The following is a 25,403-nucleotide window of genomic DNA, read 5'->3' as shown; positions in this document are numbered from 1 at the left end:
GATGTCACATCTGAAAAGTATAGCGACAAAATTAAAAACTGGAGAGGGTTCAAGACAGACAATAAATTCTCATTTTCACAGGCACCAGATTTCTTTGTGTTGGAAAAGTTGAAGTAGCAGTTCGATGATTAATGGAAAATTAATTGGCAGCTATTTGAATAATCAGATAATTGTGTAAAACATTTATCGTGTTTCACAAATGTGAAGATTTTTCTCTTTTGTACAAAGAAAATGTTTTTGAACTGTTGATCTTACGAAAGAAGCAATTTGAAGATATCGCATTGAGCTTAGGGATCTTCTGACTTTTTCTTTTTTTACACTAAAATGTAATTAGCTGCAGTTCTATATCTGTATTCCTGTCTAGTTATAGGCTTTATATAGGGTCATAGTGAATTATGTTTTTGCAAAAACCACCAGAATGTGTGACAAGACTGTTTTTAAATTTTATATTATACTGAATGCCGATTTCAGAATGTTGGTGCACGGCAGCTACAGCGTGGTTTCTCTTAGGGAAGTTATGCAAAAGAAACATCAAGAATGAGCTTAGGAGAGATCATGATTACTGTTACCATAAAAAAGTGAAGCCATGACACCTACCAGTACACAACCCATTTCTAGTCATCTTTCTGCCTCTCTGCATGACAGACTGGTTCCAGCACTGCACATTCGTATTGGACGTAGCTGTTATGGTGCAACATGGATGTAATTCCCAGGAATACTGAGCTGCAGTCACATAGGCAGCTACCTGACAGCTACAGCCAACCTTTTTGCAATCCCTGCCAATGTTACAGTGAAGGAAGACTGCAAAAAAAAAAAAAAAAATCATCTCTGCAGCCATGAAATTTAAATGAGTACAGTCACTTTGGGTTAAATTTGAAAACACTTTTAATGTTTCAGACTGAACAATGTAAGAATCCTAACGAGTTCTTTTTTTTATCGCCTATGTAATTCGAGTTGAATATTTTCTTCTTCTTCTTTTTTTATCTTCAGTTTGATTTCCCTGCATGCTTCGCTGTCTTCACCAGTCAATTTATGCCATTTTGTGCAGCGCGGGTAGAGTTCTTGTGTAAAGTCGAGGGCTGGAGCTGCTGTCTGTGGTTTCAGAAGAGCTTGGTAAGAGCTGAATGTAGGTTTAATGGCCCTCAGCGTGGCCATGTTTGTGCATTGGTCTCAGAAGTGGCTTCTGGATGGCAGCCCTGCCATATATATATCAGCATTTTTGACACTAACATGATTTTAGATTTTATTGTTTTTGCCAGATTAAATAACTTTGTTTTTTTCACACCGAGTGCAGCTGCAGCTCAGACTCTCCACTGTTTGGTATGTTCAGAGGCCCTTAGTTGCCTCATTGTGCTTTGAATACTCCACATGGACATGGTGATTATCAGAGCTCCTTTAAAGCTGACACTGACTGCTCATTTGCATTCAAGTTAATATGATACACCTGCATAGCTGCCTTTTGTTAATGCGATTTAGTTACTTCAAAGCACTTTCATGTGGCGTCTCCATTTTTTTTCCCTGTGCTCATTAAATGCTGGATGAAATGGACGGTTACGTCACACACTGACCAACTGTCAAACATGCAAAGCACTGCTTCTGAATCCATCATTTTTACATTACAGGCAAAAGGTTCACTAAAAGGTTGCAGCTCTCAGCGGGACCCTGCACCTCGAAAGTAATCAGTTGTAATTTGGCTCCGTTATACAGTTTGTCTTAGTCAGATTTTTTTGAATTCTCCTCCACTAATCTGATTCCCTCCCATCGTTTTAAGCACCGCGTTTCCCGGCTAATTGCATCGGACATCTGCTTTTATTGCAGTGACAATGTAAATTGAGTGGCATGTTGAGAAGGTTTCAGCTAAACTATTTAGAGCTTTCATCATGTAAAGTGATTTCCGGGATTTCAAAAATCAAAGCAAGCAAGTTCCCCCTCGGTGGGGCTCAATTGAACACAACAGACTTGATTATGCAGGTTGAGGAGCAGATGAGATGGAGGTGCTCCCATCAGCACTCCTGACATTATGTAGGGAGTTGCTCCCCCTCTCCCTCTCTGTGTGGTTCTCTCTGCCTCTCCGTCTCCACAGCGAGCCATGAAAAGATGGAAAGTTTGAGCAGATGTAGCAGAATGTATTGTGAACTTGAATGTATTCCTGGAGGAACCTTCGCTTCACGCCAAATGTTGCATTTTTAATGCTACCAGAAACCAGGATGCCAGATGAAGATGTAGTCTCGCTGCTCGCTCTACGGAGCTCAGGATTTGCTGGATCTGATTTTATGTTTCACAAGATTTACGGACATTAGATAATTATGTTAAGCCTAAATTGGGTTTAGCTGGCTTTTTGACACTGACAAACCGAAAAGGGGGCAGTGTTTTGGGAATTGTTGTGTTTTCCACATAGTACATTTTATTGTCTTTACTTCTGTGCTTCTTTTTTCTTTAGTGGCCATGTATTCTGTGATATAGACTGTGCTTTTAGTGGGTCGAGTTTGAAGAGAAGGTTCAGACAGCAGCATATGAAATAAGTTCTACTCGATGTTCACGTACACGTGTTTTCTGGAACTTTCAACCATATCCTCAGTCTGAATAGAAGTACTCAGTGCTCAGTTGTCACGTGTAGTGTAGTGAGGTCACCCCTGTGCAATATCACTTAAATGTTTTGTAATTGATTTACCTTCAGTAATTGCATAATTTCTACGCTGACACACAGTCCAAAAACATGTTGAGGTTAATTGGTGATTCTAAATTGTTGTAGGTGTGAATGTGAGTGTGCTTGGTTGTCTGTCTCTAAGTGTAGCCCTGTGATAGACTGGTGACCTGTCCAGGATGTCCACTGCCTTCACCCTGAGTCGGCTGGGATAGACTCCAGCCCCCCCGCGACCCTAGTGAGGATTAAGCGGCGTATAGATAATGGATGGATGGATGGAACAATCAAAAACTAATATTTTTGAAAGACCATATTGAAAATGCAGGTCCCAAAGTAGAAGCGCAATGCAACAAAAGTGAAGACATGTGTTATAGGTGACACACAAGTTAGACAACCTGTGATCACACCTGATTTTCAATTAGCCTGCCTTTAAAAACATGGTTATGAAATTGCCCTTAAACACGAGAACTTTGGGCTGTCTATCTGCATCAAGGCTCCATGTGGAAAATATTTGCCAGAGAAAACAAAAAATCTGCATGTCAGACTTTACAAAAATGGAAAAGGATACAGAAAGATCGGAGACTAACTGAAAGTCGGCCAAAACACAGTTGCAACAGTGATCAGGAGATATAGGAGTCATAGTACCACAGAACACAGTTGTCCTCCTTACATGACTTCACACACAGTGTGCTGCTAGAAACAGTCTAGCTGTGAAAAACAGATAGGCGAGGGCTTCAGAGTCGGCACAGGGGTTATCAATCGAAATCAGAGTTTCTGTGACAGCTCAGACGGTGTGAAGGACATTGATTCAGGTGAAGGTTAACCTTTGTGGCCAGTGTCCAAGAGAAACACCTCACCTGTGCTTGTTCTTTGGCACGAAACCGCAAAATGAAACTCTGCCAAAATGCATAAGACGAAGCCTGATGCATATTGAGAGCACTTTCTTTGTTCAGATGAAATCAAAATACATTTGCCCGACTCAAATAAGGTCCACCATGTTTGGCGTGAACCTGGTCGGGACAGTAAATGCATAGTCCTGGCAGTGAAGCACAGAGGTGGGGATGTAATGATGTGGGGGTGCAGGAGAACAAAAGATCTGGGGAGGATGCATTTATAGATGACACCACGGAAACCTGTGGATATACCGAAATACTGGCCGACAAGATGATTCCAAGTCTGCAGAAGCTTGGCAGAGGAAGAATATTCCAGCGCGATAACAATAAAAGCAGCACACTGCCAAATTCTTACAAGAGTTTCAAAGACTGAAAAAGTGAAAACTATGACCTGGCCAAGTGTGTTGCCTGAATTGACTCCCATAGAACACCTCTGGGGTTTTTTGAAAGAGAACAGTGGAGAAACACAGCCCCTCCAGCAAAGAACAGCTGGAAAAAAAAACAGCGTTTGATGATTGACATTGAGAAGTTTGTGCAACACATACAACAACCTCCATGCCGAGAAAGATTAAGTCTGTCCTTAAAACATGCAACAGTATTGAAAAAAATAAGTGCTCTAAATCACAGTAATTAGAAATGAATTGACTTTAGTTGCACTGTCCCTACTGTGGTGCCTGTGTTTTGAACAAAGTCATTCTCAGCTGTTAGTTTTTAATTACACATAAGAGCAAATACCCTACTGTTCATCCTAAAAGCAACGCAATTACTGCTAGGTGTTGACATTTAAAGGATTTTGAGCTCACTTCTGATATATATACTGTAGTTGTTCAAACTTTGTATACAACATTTTAACAGCTTCTCGTCCATGTTTGGTTAGAAGTTAAGCTTGATGGTTAATTCAGTAATGAAGACTATTAACAATATTGTTCTAATCTTTTGCAACTATTAGTTTAAATGAGCGAAAATTAAAGTCATTGCAAAAGTCCAGCATTTCAGAAGTGCTTAATACGATACTGATGCTGCCGAACCATGATATTATGTCTGTGTTTAAGTTTTTAGAGTGCTTTTGGTTGATTTAACAAATCATATAACTCTTTTGTGTTTCCTCTCCATTTGTCTCGTTTTGTCCTCATCACAAAAACACTCTATTAACCACGAACGGCTGTGAACAATGTCGTCACTTTTTATGTGAGGAAACGCAGAAATTGGTCAGATTTTCTTTTTGTGTAAAAATTAGATGTAATCTACCCTAATGTGGGTACTTCATTTTTTGCTCTTCTAAAGACTTATCTTATACGTCTCCTTTTTGAAACGAGCATGGAAGAATAATATTCCTTCTGCTCGGCTGGAAAATTTAGACTGTTTGAAAACAAGGCTTGCATCCATTGTTGTTTTTGTTGCTATCATGGCTGAAATAATTAGGTTCATTACACTGTTCATTTGTTCTGAACTCGTGGCTTTATTCCAGGCTTTGCGCACAGGAGTGTTTTGAAGTTAACTCTGCCCCTTGAATAATTCAAGTCGAGGGTTCCCTTGCAATGGATGGAATTAATATCGGACCAAATTAGTGCGGACTGGGTCATGAAAGCAAAGTCACACATATCGTGTCAATCTAATGAAATATCCGCAGCTATATTGGACTCTTTTTGGGTATATTGGGTATTGCACTCAACCAGGAATTTCATCCGACTTGTTCCTAGAAAACATATTGGCTGCTTTTAGGTTTTAATCAGCACTCTCAGCTGCTCTCTAATGGCTGCTGCTGCGATTCAAGGAAAGAACATTTAACTATTTCTCCGTTGTATCACCTAATTAAAGTCAGATTTAAAGCTGACTGATGTTGGAGTGAAGGCAGACTGATTTAATATAAACTGCTGTATTAATTGATTCTCAGCTATCCTGCTGTTTTTGATGCATTGATCTGACATCCTGGGAATCTTTCTGCGAAGATTTTCTTGTCCTAAAATCGATGGGAACGTAATTGGATAGAAGCTCTCTGGGCTCTAATTACAAACTCGGACGGATGATTGGTGAAGTACGCTCTCAACAGTGACTCAGAAAGCTCTGAAAGATATTTTAAATGTATTTTCTTATATATAATACCATAAAACAGGTGGAGGTTCTTTTTTAGTCCTGTCTTTGTGCGACAGCTTTCAGAAAGAGAGGTGAAGGCTGAAGATAAAAGGAGACACTTTATGCTTCAATTTAAAAGAATTCATTGCTGTAGTTCCATTATCTGAAATAATATAATCTCTTTCCATTCTTTCAGTTCACATCAACTTTGCTGCTGGCAGCTCAGGAAAAAGCTCACAGGTAAGAACAATATTTGACCCCTATTATTCTTTATTTCTTGTGTGAAAATGAGCCTTGAAACCTTGTGCTGGTCCAAGTTCCTTCCTGGTGTTAATCATCCAGTTCCTGGTGTTCTCACCTCTATTTAAACCTCCATTTCCAGGTCGACTGAAATTAACAACCGCGCTTTTATTTTTTTAATGGATTGATTATTGGCCAGGTCGGAATTTAATTTGCCCCGCAACACGAGTCTATTCCCTCTTTCCTCAAGTTCAAGATGATTTCCTTGCTCATGCATTTTCCGTAGTCTGCAGTTGCTGCTCGATAAATAATTAACATGTTCGGTTGCTCTACTTCTCATTGGTGTGAGAAGATGTTGACAGTAAGCCTCCTGGCAGAGGTGCTTAGCATCACAGAAATGGTAAATTACTGTCTTGCTTTTTTACGGATGTCAACTAATTCTTTCCCTGCTGAGGATATTTCCAGCTTTGGCTTTGTCACTTTTTTCTCTTTTTTTTCTTATATTTTTGTAAACGATGCAGAAATTGTCTTCGGTGTTAAACCTCCTGTGTGATATAAGAGGGAAAACAAAAAAACACACTCGGTTCTTTGTTAGATTGTATTTATGAGGAGAACACAAAGATGCTGGCCTCCGAACAAAAAAAAGAAGCGAAGCAGTTTTACTGATAAAAATAATTGTGCCACATTGTCAGCGTGCGTATAAGATACTCAGTCAAAGCATAATCGTCCTTTTCTGCAACAGAACCATTAGAGACAGCTGCCTGTCAAAGTGATAAAACAAAGATTTAAATGACCATTAAGGAGGCAAAATCCATTAGGAGAATGAAAAGAGCCGAGATTTCACAAAAATGAAAACATAACCAGGGACAAGCCGTGTCTAATGTGCTCTAAAAGCTGTGAAACTTGTTTATGGCGTTTCTTTATTTCTTAAACTGCGACAATGCATCTATTTGTGCCCTGAAATGTCAGCACCAAGCACGAGCAAAACATCTCAACATTTATTTCTGTCTTCTCCTCCATTGTTGACCCTAAAATGTGGCTGCTAGTGGTTTTGAGAGCTCGTGAGGTGGGTGTTGCCTAGTTACCACGGGACCACAGCGGCCTCTTCACTTTCCAAACATACCGCGAGTTTCTTAATGCACTCACAATCAAGGGGACCCGCTGGATTAGAATTATTCCCCCCCCCAAAAAAAAAAAATCACTGAATTTTTTACAGGTTTCCCAGCGACAAGAAGGCACTCTCCACAGTTTGGATGTGTGGCGTTTGCTCGATTAAGAGTGTTTTTCTGCAAATAAAGCTTAACTAGAAAGTGCAAACCAGGTTGCTGCCCCCCTTTTTTAGATCTCCTGAGCTGAAGAACAACATTAACAAATTAGAAAGGAATACAAATTTTTAGGTCAAGGAAGCGCTCCAGTTTAGTTAGGGGGAAGTCAGGGACCTGGCGGGGGGCTCGGCTCCATCTACATACACAACGCTTTGCCACACATGCTTGTAAATTAGCGGAGTCAAAAGCAAGCAAAACCTCATTATTTCAGACACAGAAGTTTACGAGGGAAAAACAATTAATCACTGCACGTCCCACGGCTTACAAACTTGCCTTATAGACTACACGTCGAAACTTGTAGATGGCAAATTAATTATGTTTGCAGTCTGGACAGTCCAAATCAAACATTATTTAGCTTCCTGCCTTAAGGAAATAGTTTTGCAAGATTGTTTTTTACTGGTAGCAAATGATTGCAATCGCATCAGTGGGGAGAATGTGATCTGGAAATAAAAGCAGCATATCCGCCAGCTGGATTTTAAAAGATTGATAATTGATTCAGACATGATGGAATTCTTTGAAAATGCCAGCAGCGATATCGCATTGATGTTTTGCATTTAACTGAATCAATCCACCGCTTTTTTTGTTGAGAGCATATTTCCTGTGATTTGCACACCAAATGGTCAGTGCAGGAGATCTGGCGCCGCGTATGAGAGGATTCCCCATCTGGCTTCAAACAGCTGGACTTGTATCGTGATTCAGATCTGGCTAAATCTGCCGCTGCACGTGATGCGAGCAACGCTGATCTCAGAATACCCAAGAAAATAAAACAGTCAAATGGTTTACTGTTACTTCCTGCCTGCTCGTTTCCAATGGGAGGAAAAATTTGTTGTATTACATTCCCTGCTTTGATCAATCTAACGCTGCAACGAGAAGCTTATGATATGTAAAACACAGACCCTCCAAGCCGCCTTTTTCCCTTTGAAGATGGCCGGAAGCCTCTGATGACTGGCATCGGTTTGAACTCGGAATGACTCGGAGAAGTTGGCAAAGGCGAGCACAGGTACGGTGATTATCTGTCGCTTCAGGGCTTCATAAACAGCCTAAACAACAAGTGTGCCACAACTTTGCTTATATAAGCAGAAAGTGCCTTGATCCTGTGTACTCAGAGGAATAGTGAGAGGATGCGTGCAGGAGGACCAAGCGGTATGAGAAATTACTTCCAGACCTCCTGCTGACGGTCCTGCAACACCAGAGAAAAACTTCAGCTTACGTGTGCTCATGACTTTGCCACATTTGAATCTTGTCCAGACACTTTTCAGAGTTCAAACAGGAAGCGTCGCTCTGAACGGGTCAGCTTCTGGTGGTTTCACTAGATGTGGGGGGAAAGCAACAATCAGTCATATTTCAAAAACACAAGCAAAGTAGCAGAAAGTGCTGATCTTAGTGAGTCACTGAGCTGTTTCATGTGTTTTTGAGGCTAAATGGAAGCTTGGCTAAGTTATGTAATCCAAATATTATGTTGAGCTCATCTTTAGGTGGTACAGGATGAGACCAGGTGTGCTCCACAGGCAGGAACAACACAGCTATCCAAGTTCCCGGTTAAATTACGTTAAAAAGCGTCTGTGAACGGATTAGAGACTTCTTATTAAGTGCCTTTGTCCTTCTAAAATCACAGATCTTCATGTCCTTGTAGGCTGCTTTCAGTCATAAGTGCATTGCAGCTGTTTTCCTGATGACCAGCGTTGAAAGAAAAAGAGATGCTCCTTAACGTGCTCTATTCATCCCACCGTGTCTGTTTGCACAATAGCATCTTCGCCGCTGTTTGCAGGTTGTTGTGCTTTCTGCCAGGCATCATCTGCGCGGCCCAAATGGCTGTCACCGCATGCAAAAAGAGCTTTTCATTTTCTTCCCCATCTTCTCACCTTGCGCAATTGTTTCGAAGAAAATCAAACTCGAGAGGAGACGTGCGAGTCTGATGTCTGAATCAGTGCTTCAGCTCCTCGGCGGTGACCTCAGATCAGCAGAAGAGACGGATTTCTTTCTCTGAGATAACTAACCTGTAGGAGTGCTGCCAATATCCAACTGAGGATCCCCGCAGCAACCGGACAAAAAAAATGTGAAGTAGTTTCCAGGCCGGGGACACTCATCTGCATCCATTAACCTCGACCAATATCTTTTTTTTATTTTTTAGAACTGATTTATTTTGACAAAACCTGTGGCACTTATAAACACCTACAGGATTAGCTAAAAGCATTTCATCGGTTCTCTTGTTAACTAACCCAATTTGCTTTGTTTGTCTCAATCACAATTAGTCATCTCTTAATAATGTCACTGTCATTTAAGTGTTATGGTCAACAGATTTTCATTTATTGTTAAAAGCAAGAACAAATCATCTATGGGGGACTGTTGAAAAACCAGGGCACAGTTAACCCTCTGAATGTCAGAATGTGGGTTTGAGTTTTAAAGTTACCTTTAAAAATATGCCAGTTACATAATTTATCAAAGCCAGAAACTGTAAAGGAGGAAAAAAAGAAAAATCCTCAGATTTTAAACTTTTCAATGATCCTTGAACTTCCGAACTGTGATTGTGGTTCTGTATGAAGACTCGACCAAGCTTACAATCGGGATATTTCATAAAAATCCCTTTCTTCTTATTTAAAAATTCACCAAAAACAAACCATTTGCTTTAACCAAAGTCTGTGAAAAACAAGAAATTCCTCTGAGCAACCAAGAAGCTAGAAAGGTCTGAGATGCATCCAGCAGTCATATGACAAAAAACTAAGTATTGAAATATCTACGGCATTGGAGTCCCCATTTTTTCGCCAGCATTGGTAACACCTTCGACACTTGGAAAATGTTGAATATGTTGGGGCGCCGCTATAGCTTACGTGGATGAGCTGGCGTCCCATGTGCAGGGCTACAGTCCCGATGTGGAGGTCATGAGTTCGATTCCCGCTCATGACCCTTTCCCACATGTCCTTCTCCCCTACTTTCCTGTCTCTCTCTGACTAAAACTATCCAACAAAGGCCAAAAAAATAGCTTAAAAAAAAAAAAGTTGTACATGTTGATTTAAATTATTATTATTTTTTAGTATTTTTATAAAATAAATTGTCAGAGAGAGTCAACATTTGTTATTTTTTAATGATTTCTAGCACTTTAACGCTTTAATTTGGCACAAACAACATTTTCTCTTTACTTCTAGCAATGGCTGCGCTGTTTCCATAGAGGTGCACAACTTCATATTCCAGTTAAAAAATGAGCCTACAGTGAGAAAAATGTGAAGGGAGCTAAAAATGCTCACCAACAGTTTGGGGTTCAGATGTTGAATTGAGCTATTATCAAAACTGAAGTATGGACAAGTGCAATATCCAAATCAAAGGAGCTGCAATTTTTTGTTGAATTTTGCCCTATCGTAGTCCTATCAAGTGATACTCTCTAGTCATGAGGAGACAGGCCGCAATCAAAACAGTTTTTTTTATTTATCGTCGTGCACCATTCAGCTCCTGTTTGTCACTCAGCTTGAGGGGTCTATCTGGTTTGACAGCAGCCGCCAGGAGAAGAGACAAAGTAAAACAAACTCTCGCCGCAGTTTCTAAGTCACGCTCGGAGGCTGCTTTGTTAGCAGCTGAAGTGTATTGACCCCACGAACATCTAAACAAAGTAGTAAGTTTTGCAGGTTGCACTTACAGATTTTTAGAATGTCCTGCATTGATTCACGTCTGCCTGCTCAATGGCAGCTCGTTCAACAAGCAAAGACAAAATGTGAATCTTGTGTATTAGCTGCCGGGTCACAGAGGTAAAAAAAATCTTTCTCTCAAAGATAATGACGCTGCAAGGACGTTCACAAATTCTGACGGTGTTTGGGCAGTGTTTTCAGGATCTCTGACAACATAAAGTTTTCTCAAGGAACATTAGGGCTTTTCGTACATTGCAGGTTAAGTGTCTTTCAGAGAAACTGGTCGTAAGCCTGTGAAGCAAGTGTACGCTGATACAATAAAGGAGGAGACTTTAGTTAAGGAGTGTTTTTGTATTGCTTTGATCAAACAGTGACATTAGTGCTGTATCCAAATATGGTTTTAAATAGACAGAGCTGAAAGTCCTTGATTAAACACTTGAAAACTCATTTTTGAAGTTTTTTTTGTAAAGAAAATTATCCCTTCCTGACTTGAAATAGCTTATACTTAACTTTGCACCATTGCTTCCTCTGTAGTGTGCAGATTTGTACAATCTCACGTCTTTCTCCACTTCCCCCTTCTTCGCTCGCTGCAGCTCGAGCGCACCAGCTCACCTACAACTTTGCTGAAATGCTGTAAAACTCGTCTACTAGAACAGCAAGCTGTAGTGTTGCAGCCAAACATGTTCGAACCAGTAACCGATTCCAAAGAAGGATATTGGTACAGAAAACCCCATCAGGCAAGCAGATGGGTTTGGTTTCATGGTTTTGATAAGTGTGAAACCCCAGAAGGATGAATCTGAGTTTTTGAGACTGTCACTGCAGTTTTAAGGTGGAAATGTTCAGCCATGGCACTGACTTCTTATTTTGCTTATGACGGACTTCTAGCATATGGACATATTAAACAAGGTTAAAAAAAATACTTTTCAGACGGGGTCTTTAATCAAAAATACATAAATATAATTAGTTTTTCCATTTATAAAACACTAAACACGATTAGTTTATAAAAGTTGATTATTGAAATAATCACACAATCATGGCAACTCATTTAGTTTGAATGTTTGCCAGGGCTGAGCAATTTAGGCGACATATTTAATTACTTTGATACATATCTTGGTTGCAATTTAATTTTGTTTTTTGTTTTTTTTGAAGCTTCAATTCAATATTTACTGTGAAATAGATTCAAAACACGACGGACCACTAACACATCAGTCGCCATCAAAAGTGTGACTGTCACTCGAGCAGGACGGCGTGAATTTGAAACAGCTCTCACACACTTTGAACCCTTGCGCTGACGTGCTGCGTAACCCTTATCCTAAAGTGCAGCCTTTGCAGTTTGTTAATAGCAAATGTGATTGCAATTTTGATTTTAATTCGATTAATTGTTCGGCCCCAGGGTTTGTTGTTTGTTCCCAGTCACAGCAATCATAAGCCACATTTAGAGCAACTTGCCATATTTTTTGATAAATACTGAAACATCATCCCCAGAACTAAGGCATTACAGCTTGAGTAATGTTTTCTTGTGGGACCAACCTCTTTTTCTCAACTGTTCTGGCTAAAATGTGCTCTAAAACATCTATCAGCCATCTCATGTAGGGGCCACGGAGCACACTGTGACCCTAAATAACTTACACAGCGGGGCTTGACAGTAACGGTTGCCTGTTGTCCCAGGCAACCAGATTTGGACCACTGTCAACAATTTTGTGCGGTCTGGTCGCCTCTGTTGGCAACAGTTTTCCCGTGCTTGGAAAAACAAAGCTGAATCCCTGCGAGGACGGCCTTCTAACTAAGTGAGAGTGCCCCCGCTGAACTATTTCACCGAGTGAGAAATTGCAAAAATTACGGAAGAAATAGCAACACGAGAGGGTGGTGAATAAAAACAAGCAGGATGTTCATACAAGCTTGGCAGGCAAATACTGTATTTGTTTGAAGAAATGATCAAATATACCATAAGCTCTGTGACGCACATGCTGCAATCAATGGCAGAACAAACGCAACATCTGGGGCTGACGCATAAAGGAGGGCAGCTCGGACATATGAGAGGAAGCAACGCAGCTGATGCACCTATAGAATCACTAACCAAAGCTGTTCTTACAAATGGGAAGTCAGGAGATCAGGAGCTCGGCAAAATGTTTAATGCTGCACAATCTGGAGCACAAAGACGCCTTATTCAGACTCGCCACATTAAAAACTGCTCTAATGTGACCGAATTGTAAAGCTGAAGATTAAACCTGGCTGGCAAGAGTTAAATAATCAGCCGTTTGTAATTTATCATGCTAATTACATTACTTTGCAAATGTGAAATTTAAATGCGGCGGCATTAGTCTTTCATTTCATTCACTTTTATTTTGGATTATTTATAAAGCCGAGCCTCTTGTTCTTAATCAAATGGATGACGCTTGTTGCTATGGATACTGTCCAAAGCTATAACCACTGCATTTTATGCCCGTTAATTACATATTAAAGTTAACTTGACTGGATGCATATAATTACAGAGTGTCGTTTGTTTTCGTTAGGTGCGGAGCACAAATGAGTAGCAGCAGCTGCAGTCATGTAGCTCAGCATTAGCTAACAATAGACGGCTTCATATCTCCCAGTCCTCCCCACTGTACTATTTCTTCTCGGGATGTGCGGGGACTTTCATGACGTGCAGAACAAATCCACATCGAGCGAATTCGGTCACAGAGATCCCCACGGCGTGATTGCTTCTTGTTCTTGTGTTTGATGCAGAGGCAGAGTGTTGCTGTGAATGAGAACACCTGTCATGTACATTTAGCTGTTTGGTTGAACTTTTCTTATTATGATTCGTATATTAGTTATCATATTATTGTTTTTCTTATCAAATTTGCTCTCCACAGATAAAAAGACAAAAACCAACAGTTCAGCCAGTTAGACTCTCCATACCTTCTGACTTTTCAACCACAGCTGTTGCATCTCGGCCCGGAGCCAGTCGCTTCCTACTGAGAACACTAAAAAAAAAAAACAAGTCTCAAAGATTTTCTTTTCACATAGAGGTTCATTTCCTGAAACAGCTGGGCACTGTAGTTTTTACCCAAATGTTACTCAAACAGGAGTAAACAGCGTCTGTTTTAGGGGACTATTTTTCAGCTGCGTATGAATACATGTTTGGTGCACGATTTAGAATTTATAGCAGCAGGATGGTGAATGTGGGGCTGAGTCACAATAAACCTTGGTGTGTGTGTGTGTGTGTGTGTGTGTGTGTTCATTGTGAAGAATGTCACCCAGTGCAGTGGATCACTGGGTGACTCACTGACATATTTAATACTTTTTTGGACAACAACAGGGCTCCGTGGCACAGAGGAATAAGCTTCATCTGGCTCCGGCTGCACGGGCAATATTTGTTAGTTGTTGTTAGTGTAGTACATTGTTAGGTTTGGTCTCTCTTGAGCCGGAACAATTAGCTGTTTAATCATTTCAGTCATTTTTTTCCAAGAAAAATAGGGAATAAAATTGCCAAGCTTCATCTCATTCCAACCTCTCAGATGTGAGGATTTGCCGCTTTTCCCGTTTCATCTCAGCGTAAACTGGCTCGACTCGGAGTTTTGTTGTTCTGGTTGAACAATGCGAGGCACTAGAAGAAGCCACTCTGGGCCCTGTGGAGTTGTGGGTATATTTAAAGTTGTTTTTTTTTCTTTCTTTAAATAATAATAATAATACTAGAAAATAAGCAGTTGGGTAATCAGTGAAAATAACTGTTAGTTGCAGCCTTCGCCTCTTCATCGAGCACATGGGTGGCAAAGGTCGGCATCCTTAATAGCAAGTTAAAGGCAACAAGCTGTTAACAGCAGTTTTTTTTTCTCTTCTCCCTTCTAATTTTTCAATCGAAGTCACCAAAATGTAGAAAAGGGCCTTTGAAGAAAACCTGACAAGAATAGCCCGCTGATGTTCACGGGCGGCAGACGTTTCAAGTCATTAAGTTATTACACATAACAAGGTTTTGCTTCTGTTTGAAAAATGAGTATTGAAGGAAATTTTAATCTGTCAGTTCTCTGGGCACCCTGTCATGGAGGAGGGGACACAAAAGACGTTTTGATTCCTAAACCGCTCAATGGATCTGAAAGCCCAAATGAAGCCGATCATTTTTAGTCCTCAGTTCATGTAAATATACAGTGAAAATAACCCTCAGTGCTTAAAGTGCTCCCAGTTCTTGTGCGAAGCAACTTCTGCAAACATCACACACATTTTCCCTTCACATGTCAAAATACAGAAAAATCCTGTAACCTTGAATCATTCTTGCCATCAGTGAACAGAAAGCTAATGTGACCTGACTGGTCACTCACATCAGTGAAGCGTCTGTGCCCTCGGGGGACCGAGAGATGTAGCGAAGGGGCAGGAGCTCCGCTGTGTATGTATGCGAAGAGCCTCCGAATCAAAGGCGGGGATCAAAGGGCTGTCATTGCGGGTGTCCTTGATTTCATAACCGCCACACGGAGTGGGCCGAGCGTCGATCTCGAGGAGTTTACACATGTACACCTCAGCTGAGAATACCTTCGCCGCGGCGCTCGCCTTTGTTCTGAGGTTAAACTACACGAGGCACAATCTTTCTGTCTGTCTGCATCAGCGTTGCGGTGCCTCAGATCAAAAGCGCTCAGGGGATGGTGAAACTAACCCCTTCAGATGGACAGTGTAGACTCATAGCAATTTCTTTTTAACACCTATGGGTGGCTTATTCCCGCTGCAAACGGCTGACAGCCTGCTGTCAGATGGGATTAAAGGGAGCGTTACCTGTGTGCAGAAGCAAAGAAGGCCAAAAAAAAAAAAAAGGGGGGAGCCGGGTTCCGTGAGCTGAGACTAATTAATCTCTTAGTAATGGTAAAAATGATATGGGACCTCATCTGAGTTCACTCTGCTGCAGAATATTAGATCATTTAGCAGAGAAAGATTTGTAGCTCTTGTGTCACCCAACTGCAGGGATTTTATGAAGTGCAACCAAGAAGCCGGGTTTTAAAGGTTTTTTAGGGAAGACCTGATGAGTAATGGCGTTCGTTCGCTTTGCTTCTGTTGTTTTTTAAATTCAAAAATCCACTTAACAACACATCAACGTTACTGAGCCTAATGTAGCACAGATTTGAACAAAGTTTCCACAAATTCAGACAAAATAAATGGAAATTAATGCACATTTTATCCACTGCTTTATGGTGATTGTAAGCTCTAATCCTCCAGAGGGCTGCCATTAAACCTTTAGAGAAGAAAGAGGTTCATTGAGATGGTATCGTGGAAAAAAAAAAATGGGCCAGTTAGACCTCAAACAAGCAAAACGATGTGAAAAACATTATGGGAAGATGGCATTTGTGTTTTGTTTCATGTACTATTTTGAGGAAGGTTGCAGTCTCCTCCTGCGGTCAACACAGATTCGATGTTTTCATCTGCCGCTATTTATTGTCTCCTCAGTGGAGCAGAAGCTTTACTGAGGTTTAAGTCGCACGCTGTTCCAGCGTCTGTGTGCTTCCGTTGCATTTTGCAGTTCGCTTTTATCGATACACAGAAACTTTTCCGCCTCTACCAAAGCAGAAAATCATTTCTGCAGTAGTTTAAATTTTGAGTATTTCTATTCAAAACAGGGGGAAGTTAACACACCTGCTGTAAAAACATTTCTATTATATCGATTTTTAAATATTTATTGTAATATCTTTGGAAACATTGCAAATAAATCCAGAATTATACCATCTGACATCTGATATTTGATCGATATAATAGGATGGAGGTCAGTAAACCAATAAAAAACCATTTCTAAGCTCGTTTTGGTTTTAATTTCTCTTCTGTGTTGTTTTCTTTTAGATTTTGCTTCCACAGATAACAGGCTAAATTAACATAATGCGACATAATTTGAAGATATTTCAGTCTCATTCACAGTGCATTGGAGGTTAATTCTACTTCACAGGTAAAACTAAAGTCAAGCATTAAATAAGTAGAAAGATAAAGTACATAATCCATGTAGCTTGAGCAAGTGTTCAGACTTGAAACTCACGTTGCATCAATAACCGCACAGTGTTTGCGGAGGCGTTTCTACAGGTGAGAGGATGAAATACGATCCGAGGAGTTCAGGGTTGAGTGAATTTGAAGGGCAAAATGCCGTGCGGAGGTTTGTAATGCTGTAACACAGGATCCTGGACAGTTATGACAGCAACAATTCTTTTATCCTCCATCACCATCAGCGATCAGTGACTATAAAAAGTCATCTGCCAAGAATGTGCACTTGCCTGTGATTGAACATTCACACCAGTGCCAAACCAGAGTTGTGATGGAGGCGCTCGAGCCAGGTTCGGCTTCTTTTTTTTTTTTTTTAACCAGATGACCCAGTGTTTTTTCGCCGGAGGCAGCTGCGTCAGGAGCCCCGCTGAGCCAACAACAGTGGTCTAATTGAAATGAATGAGGAGGCTCCATTCTTTTTTTTTTTGTTTTTTTTCTCCAACCAACTCAAACGCGGCCAACAGTACAAGAGTTCATGACAAAATAACAGGAAAAAACAAAAAAGACAGAACATCTAAGTGCCTGGATGTAGAGATTTCTCATTAAAAGCCTGTCGCTAAACATTAGGTGCTGTTCAGAGTCACATAAAATCACGCTGTAGACACGCACGCTTCACCAACTGTTGCACGTTTACAATCAATATAATCGGTGATGTTTGACAGAGCAGTTAATTCATCACAATAGATGTCTGGATTTATTTTGCTTGGCAGTCACAGAGCCCTGATTTACCGTTTCCTGTCTGCCGGAGAGCCGAGCTGTGCTGAAGGAGACGCAGGAAGAAGGAAAAATAAAAACACGTGCCACTCCTCTGTCGGACCGACCGTATAGAACAACAACTTCTACACTCTTTAATTTGTTTTATGGTAATTCGCCTCCACTTTTTGAGTAGTTTCCCTCCCTTATAATAACCTGTTATGTAACGTATATTTTCAAGTTGAAGAGATTTTAGAAGAGTAATTATCTGATAACGAGTCAGATTCTCCTGTCTTATGAGATGCATTTTTTTTTTTCCTTGAGGTGACTTCTCTCTTCAGCTATGGAAATGATTTCAAGTGAGTAGTGTCTGATAAGATGAGACAGAAACCTTGTGGGCATGACTAATGCTACTGAGTCCAATTAAGCTGATGTACCCACTGAATCAAATCACCCTGATATGATCTTGTCTGCCTGTGCATATATTTGCCTCTAACTCTGATCACCTGAGAAAATAAGAGGAGACAGAGAGCCTCACACATACACAAATCATTGCCGTGGATGGATCTTTATAGCAGCTGAACTTTTCGCAATTATTTCTGCATCTCGTTCCGTGCTCATCAAAACGCTCAATCCAGAATTACGGTAAAGATAAGACGTGCAGGAAACGCATCCTACAAAAGTAAATGAGTCACGACAGCTACAGGAAGCTGTTCATGGGCAGGAAAATTGGCGAAATTAATAGGTTGTTCTCTATTATGGAAATTGGTAGAGCTCTAAATGTGCTGATATGGCGAGTTATATATAGGCCCGTTCACGCAACTGCCACCAAAATGCTGTGATTCCCTGTAACCGCTGTACCACACCCACTGACAGTGAATTTATGACTTAGTTAAGCTCTCTGAAGGGTGCAACAGCTTGCCAGTGAAATGATTGTTAGTCTAGAGGAAGTCATAAATCAAAACAGGTCTCGGTTTGTCATTATCTATTAATACTCTGCCGCTCTCGCTCTAGAGCTCTGGAAACAGCCAGAACTCGCACATTCTTGCCTTCTCCCTTGACTGAAAGATTTCCTCTGAAAGATGGAGGTGAAAGACAGCTCTTCAAAGTTTCCCCGGCTTGTGATTGATTTACTCATCCCTCCATGGTCTGCAGCGTGCGCTGACAGCTCTGGAGGTGGAACAGTGCTGAATGCCTTAATTGAGCCGAATGCTCGGAGCTTAAATGCTGGAGGCACAAAACCCACTCAATTAGTAAGGACTAATGACGTGGGGTATCGCCCATTATTTCTCCAAATAACCCATAGGGGATTCCATATTTAGTATCACTAAGTCTTAATTAGTGATTAGGAAGAGGAAATAGAGTATTAAGCAGAAAATGAGCATCTTCACACAAGACAATTTTTCGACAGTTTCTACATCTTTTGTTAAAACAAAAAAAAAAAGTTGTATGTAGGTCATTATTTGAAGACTGCTATTTGAATTATTAACAAGTCTCTCTGTCTTTTTCAGAGCCAAGATGATATGCATGTCATCCACAACAATCAACTGGGTAAGTCTTTTTTTTAAAAATCTAATTAGTAGTAAGAATAAGTATGTCAGAAGAATAGATCAAATAGAGTCACCAATGGAAATATTCACCGAAGCACGAAGGAAAAGATTCAATGAAATACGGATGATTTGTTTTAACACGTTCAACTCCATAATTAAATTACAAATTATAAGTACTCCTACGAGAACAAACACACACACAAGGAATATACTGCACATACTATGTATAATTACTACACATTAATCCTAATATTGTGTTAATGTTCCAATCACTCAGTCATTGTGCACTGTTAAATATTGTTTTGGTGCTTTTGCAATGTTGTTTCTTACAACCTTCATGCCAAGTAAAGGGTTAACAGAGGTGTGTTTAAGAGGGAAACTTAAATACAGGAAACCACAGACTTTGCCTTCATGTCCTTTGAGTTATAACTAAAACAACATATCATGAAAAGAAGCCACTAGAATGAGCCGCTTTAAACTTAAAATGAAAAAAATATATATATTCAAAATGCAAAATACTATGTGACTTCTGTTTTGCACATACTTTACTAGCCCTAATGCTGTATGTTGTCCAATAGACGTCATTTCTGAGTTGATACGATGACAGAACCTAAAGGCTGCTCCATGTTCTTCACTTACGTCAACTTGGGTCTTACTTGAAGGTTTTGTCATGGTTTCACAGGATTAAATCAAAATTTTAAAGTTGTGTAGCTACAGCTTGGTGGTATGTTGTTCTTCTCTTTCTTAGGCTGATGTTTTCTTTCCCAGCAACAATAACGCTCACTGTATTTACACTGATCAGCCACCACTGGACCTGTGGAGGTCTTTCTGTGGTGTTTGGTTCTGGGATGTCGGCAGCTGATCTCTGGGTCGTGTGGTTTTTTGGGGCCTCTATAGATTAGACGTGTTCCTCCTGTAGATGCTCAAAATTGGAATCTGTGGAGTTAAGGGACCAAATCAGGCACCTTGAACTGCTCAAAAACAGCACCTTGAGCTGTTCTGAGCAGTTTTTTTAAGGTCCAGATGGACGTATTGTCCTGCTGAGGGAGGCCACTGCATCACAGAGAGCTTTTGTCATTGGAAGTCTGCAGGAATGTTAATGTGGCTGATACGTGTCAATGTAATGTTCACATGAATGCAAAGATCCAAGGTTTTCCAGCAGAATGAGAGGATCGATGTTCTTCACTTCACCTGTTAGTAGTGTTAATGTTAAGCCATAAGAAACCTTCTTAGTGGGTTTATTCTAATTAAAATTACAATCAGTAGTTGCTTTTCTTGTCTTTTTACCTCTGGTGGTGTTGTTATTAAAGGGGAATATTCGTTCAATTTATCTAGTTTTTACGGTCAAGATATTTTAACGCTCTCTCAAAACTCTCGCTCCAGTGGTCCCTGCTCACATGTGGATTTGCTCTGCTCTTGATCCAAACTGGATGCCTTCACTCAGACATGCTGCTGCTGCTTCCACACATTTTCTGTCCTCCCTCAAGTTGCTTCTGTTCCCCGGCGAAAATTCTGCTCTCAGATGTCTTGTTCCTGCTCTCGAAGTTTTTTTGTGTATAACAGGTTATGACATGAGAACCAGAGTGGTTTAGGCCACATGTCAGATGGGTGCAGTTCCCAAGTAGCAAGTCCCCGGTTTGATTCGCAGGTGGCCTGACCTTTACTGCGTATCGTTCCGCTGCTCTCTTTGCCTGTATTTCTGCTCCATTTTCACTGTAGCTATGTAATAAATGCAAAAATAACACTTCAGTTGAACAGCCCAGATACGGTGTTCACCAATGACATTTTCCCTGCCACCTGGCGTGCGCTCGCTTTACCTCTAAGCGCGACCCTCGTGCTCTGGTTCATCCTCTTGCCTCTTTCAGGGCTTTAATCTCTTTAGTATGGCTTCTGAAATGAAAGACGGTTAATATACATGTGCTGCATTTTTTGTAGCAGTTCAAAAGCTCAGCAGCAGCCTCACATTTCTGTTCTATTTTATAGTAAAGTACAGCTTCACCTTGCTCAGGAAAAGAAGGAGGATCTAACATAAACCATTAAACAGCAGTGGAGTGATGTTCAGGAAAGGTCCGGCCGCCTGAGAATCGAATCAGGGACTCGCTCCTCTGGGCATTTGCGCCCATGCGGCATGTGCCCTGCCCACTCAGCTGTCAGGCCCTCCTGTTACACAAAATTCAGAGAGCAGAAGTTTTAAGGGCGAACAGAAGCAACTCTAATGCGAGGAGTTCTTTTGGGGGGTTAAGTTGGAGCCCAGAAATATGTTCAAGCAGCATTACTGTATATCTGAGCTTGAGCTGGGAGTGTTTAAGTGTGGAGACAGAGCGCGACGACATCTCAGCATGAAAACAAGAAATCATGCACTTAAAATGAAAGTCTTCACTCTTGAACAAAGATTTCCAAACTGTATTCGAGTGTGATTGTTAACTACCGCCATATTTACTCAGTAATAAGATCTCTGGAGCACATACTTATTAAGTCCAAGTAAATATTGTACGTCTATGGGGTTGTTCCGTCTATAATCATCTGGGTTTGACCATTTAAATTTTTGTTTTAATCTTTTTTTATTGTAAAATATGGATAATCATAAAGATATTTGTGAAATTTTTGCTTGACATGTATGCTCTCTGAGATTTTTTTTACTTTTTATTTTTAGGAATTACCCATCAACCCATTTTTAGGACATTTTTTCACACTTTGAAATTTGAAGCTATGTTTGGGTGATATTATCTGAGGAACTATTAAAGATAAAAGCCTGAAGTTTTCACTGTTGTTTCTCATCAAGCCATTGATTCTGTGTCTGCAATACTGGAAAAGCAGATTGAGTATTGTGTGATTATTGGTGAGTTCAAATATACATAAAAAAACAACCCATCTCTAAACACATATTGACAAAAATAATAATACTAAAGTCAACTGGTGATCTTTTCGGAACCATATGTAGTATAAATGTATAAAATACTTTTAGAATATTTGTCATATTTAACACTTGGTCACGTAAATGGAAAAAAAAAAAAAAATTCTTGTTTAAATTTCATACCTAATTGAGGAGGTATAACAGGTTGTACGACAAAAGCAAAAATATCGCTCGATAGCGTAATCCAGAAATAATAGAGCTGTGGAGTTTCAAAATGGTTTCATTCAAAATGTCAAGGTTTTATCTTATTAATAACAATAATTTCAGAGATATTATCATTAAAAACAGCCTCAAATTCCAATGTGTAAAAAAACCTGTTTAAACCTGGACTGGACAAAAAGCAATTTTAAAAAAGACGTCATAAAATATTTGATATATCCAACTAAAGTATCCTAAATATCTTTATAAATGTCCATGTTTCATACTATAAGCACTTCAGGCAAATCAGAGATGGCCAAGGAGAAATAATTCTAAAAGCTGGATTATTTGAGATGGACTAAGTGTAAACACAAAGTTATTAGCACGTTTTTGTTGCAGGCAGCGATCGAAAGCAGCCTCAATAACTGACATATAATGTAAAAGAAGTAATATGTGTATATTTTACCAGTGTCTGTATCATGTGAGTCACTTATATTATCGCTGTCTTTGATTGTAGCCTGCTTGTGTTCAAAGCTGCTATTCATAGTGTGTGTGTCATATTTTGAACTCTGTTACTGTGTTTGATATTTGAGATCAGTCATCAGTAGAACTAATTTGTAATCTTGGATGACATTCAAAGGCTTGAGCTATTACCGAGTTTTTTTTTTTTTTTCAGTTTAAAAGAACTGCATCCAAAGAGATGGGGTACATTATCTCTTGATAAAATCATTAACAGTCGCCCTTGAATCGAAAAATGTTGGAGTGTGTGAAATTTAAAACACTACAGTGGGCTTTTGTCTGCTTTCTCCCTTGAAAGTGTAATCTTTAGAGTTTGTCAGACCTCATAAATACAGTCCCATCTCTTCATCGATTTGACAGCAACCAGGAATTTCATAAGTAGAGCAAATAAAAAGATCTCATGCATGCCTTTCATGCTTCAGGGGGCTCATACAATCACCATCTGAGAGTGATTTTCGGGAGCCTGCAGAGGAGTTTGGAGCCCGTTTCCTGGACCTCTGCCTGTTCATTCAACTGGGTCACCACAGACGCAAAAGCACACAAAAGCAACTTCATAATGCTCTCATTTGGCACCTCAGCACAGAGAGGAAATACAAACAGACAGCTATCTGAAAAATGGAGCTATACTATCTGGCACTGCCATAGTAATTCCCTTTGTCACACCAGAAAAGCTACGCTCGCCTGCAGAGAATGTTGCTTGTGGGAAGAAATTTAAAAGATGGATAACGGAGAGTCAGACTTCCCATTGTTTAAACAATACAACTAACATCAAAAGGTATAACTGACTCATTTATTTTAAAAGTGCTGGTGACCTTTAGAATGGTATTGGATGTAATTATTCAGTCTTTCTTTAGAGGGAGGACATTGTCTAAATAGAAAGATGTCTCATTTCAGCTTGCAAAGTGAGGCATTATGTGCAGCATGTACACACTGCTGATGTGTCCACATCATTACGTATCTTCAGAGCAAACAAAAGCCAGTGTGATTCCTCTGGCCATATTGTGCTGCATGCGGTGCTTTTAAAAATGCAGCATGCTACATTTCAGTAACACAGATTGCGGAAACCTCAGAGAACATCACCTACATAAATGCCTCGGGGAGGGAAATTGCTCAGACCAGCCACAATAGAAAGATGCATAACTGCGCCGCTAAAATGCGAGTGCTGAGACATTCTTAGATGCATGCAAGATTTTCTCAATCACTGCCCCGGGCTTCAAGTCCCTTCTGAATGTAACAGTACCTCCCACAGTGCAATCAACAAATGGAATAACTCTGTTTTCTACATGTTTATTTGTCAAGATTAGGTTTGTGCCATCAGAAATGTGCTGCCAGCTGACGAGAGCACGGGTATTCAAATGAGTTTACCAGTTCTGAATTATTACACTAATGTTACATGACATTTTTCTTCTTCTTCTCTAAATCAGTTTACAAGATTAAAAAAAAAAAAATCCATTAAATTCTTCAGCATCACAAAAAAACAACATCATAATAAATCTTGTAAAGCCTTCGGCTGTCTCGCCCAATCAATTCAGTCACTTCACTTCCAGACTCGGAGTCTGGAGAAGAAACAGATAGAACAGATAGAATGATGCTTTATATGCATAGTGTCACAGAGGAGACGTCACGGTAATGAATAATAATGCAGAAACTTTTTCGACTGAAGCAACTTTATAAGGAGGCGGTTCCGGGCACACATGCGCAGTGTGAAGATAAAACATCTAGACAAGAATTGCTCTAAAGTTTAACCTGATTCAGAGATTTTACTGTCTTGTCTGCCAAGATCAGCTTTTTAATTAAGTAGATCCAAGGCAATATTGTTCTTATATCTTACGTAATGTCTAAATGAGGCAGTTTTGACTTGAATCCAGTTGGCTGTTCGCTCCTCTCATATTAATGTATTACTTACTTCACTATTAGGCAGATTTTATATTCTGTGTAAGTTTAAATTTAGACAGTTAAAGTAGACTGTTTTTCATCTTAGTGCAGTGCAGATAACACAAATTTTAATCAGACGTGTCACCGTTGGCTGCCTCTTGATTTCACATTGCGACGTGTTCCAAAAGGTTACTGAGACCTCGTAAGAAAATCACATCTCGCTGCATTAGAAGTCGTACATTTTCCCTTTCAGGATTGCGTTATGTTGGTCAGATTGTGTCTTTCTCGTCTAGCGGGGGAGACGTTGATGTGCAGAACATGAATAAAATAAAAGTAAAGAAAAAAAAAAGCTAAAATTAGATTCCAATGCTATTCTCTGGAGAATGGATGCGCACTTCTTGTATGTGGAGGTGGAAAGAAACCTTATTACCGACATCATGAGTTACATTATGTCCTAATGGTGCCACAGTGGTGCGTTTGTGCCCTTTCTGCAGTTTATTTTAGTCATGGACACTATCTGTTTCGTAGTATAAAACTTTAGAAAATGTAATTTTAGAATAAGCCCTGCTCTTTGACTTTAGGGGAGCAGCACCAACCTAATGTTTTTAGATGATGTTGCAGAAAAATAAATTAGCTACAGAGTTGTTTTCTTTATCTCTGGGAGACAGAGAAATGCACAAGAAACAGCAGATGCAAGGTACACTGCCAAAAGCTTTTTTTACAAGAGGATTTTTTCTTTTAAATCTAACGTTAGATTGTTGAGAGCGAAGGAAACTTTGAAGCACAACAATGAATGGGTTTTTTGCTACGGAGCAAAGCCAGAAGGCCAGACTTTAAATCAGATTGGCACAACAGCAATAATTAACCCTCAGAAAGCAGTGTTACTGTCCCGTCTGCAGCAATATTATATTTATGCATCGGCTCAGTGCCAGCC

General features: G+C 40.0%; 1 protein-coding gene across 1 annotated transcript in view; it reads left to right on the top strand.

Moving 5' to 3' along the window:
* b3glcta (beta 3-glucosyltransferase a) overlaps window positions 1-25,403 on the top strand; it is a 70,796-nt gene that overhangs the window by 8,537 nt on the left and 36,856 nt on the right. Inside the window, 2 exon segments of the mRNA XM_008276648.1 lie at window positions 5,807-5,850; window positions 18,985-19,024. Coding sequence (XP_008274870.1) covers window positions 5,807-5,850; window positions 18,985-19,024 — 84 coding nt within the window.

Source organism: Stegastes partitus, unplaced genomic scaffold (genome assembly GCF_000690725.1).
Source record: "Stegastes partitus isolate 25-593 unplaced genomic scaffold, Stegastes_partitus-1.0.2 Scaffold78, whole genome shotgun sequence".
NCBI classification, from domain to species: domain Eukaryota; kingdom Metazoa; phylum Chordata; class Actinopteri; family Pomacentridae; genus Stegastes; species Stegastes partitus.
The sequence above is the reverse complement of the archived record's forward strand: the minus strand, read 5'-3'. Positions and strand labels throughout refer to the sequence as shown.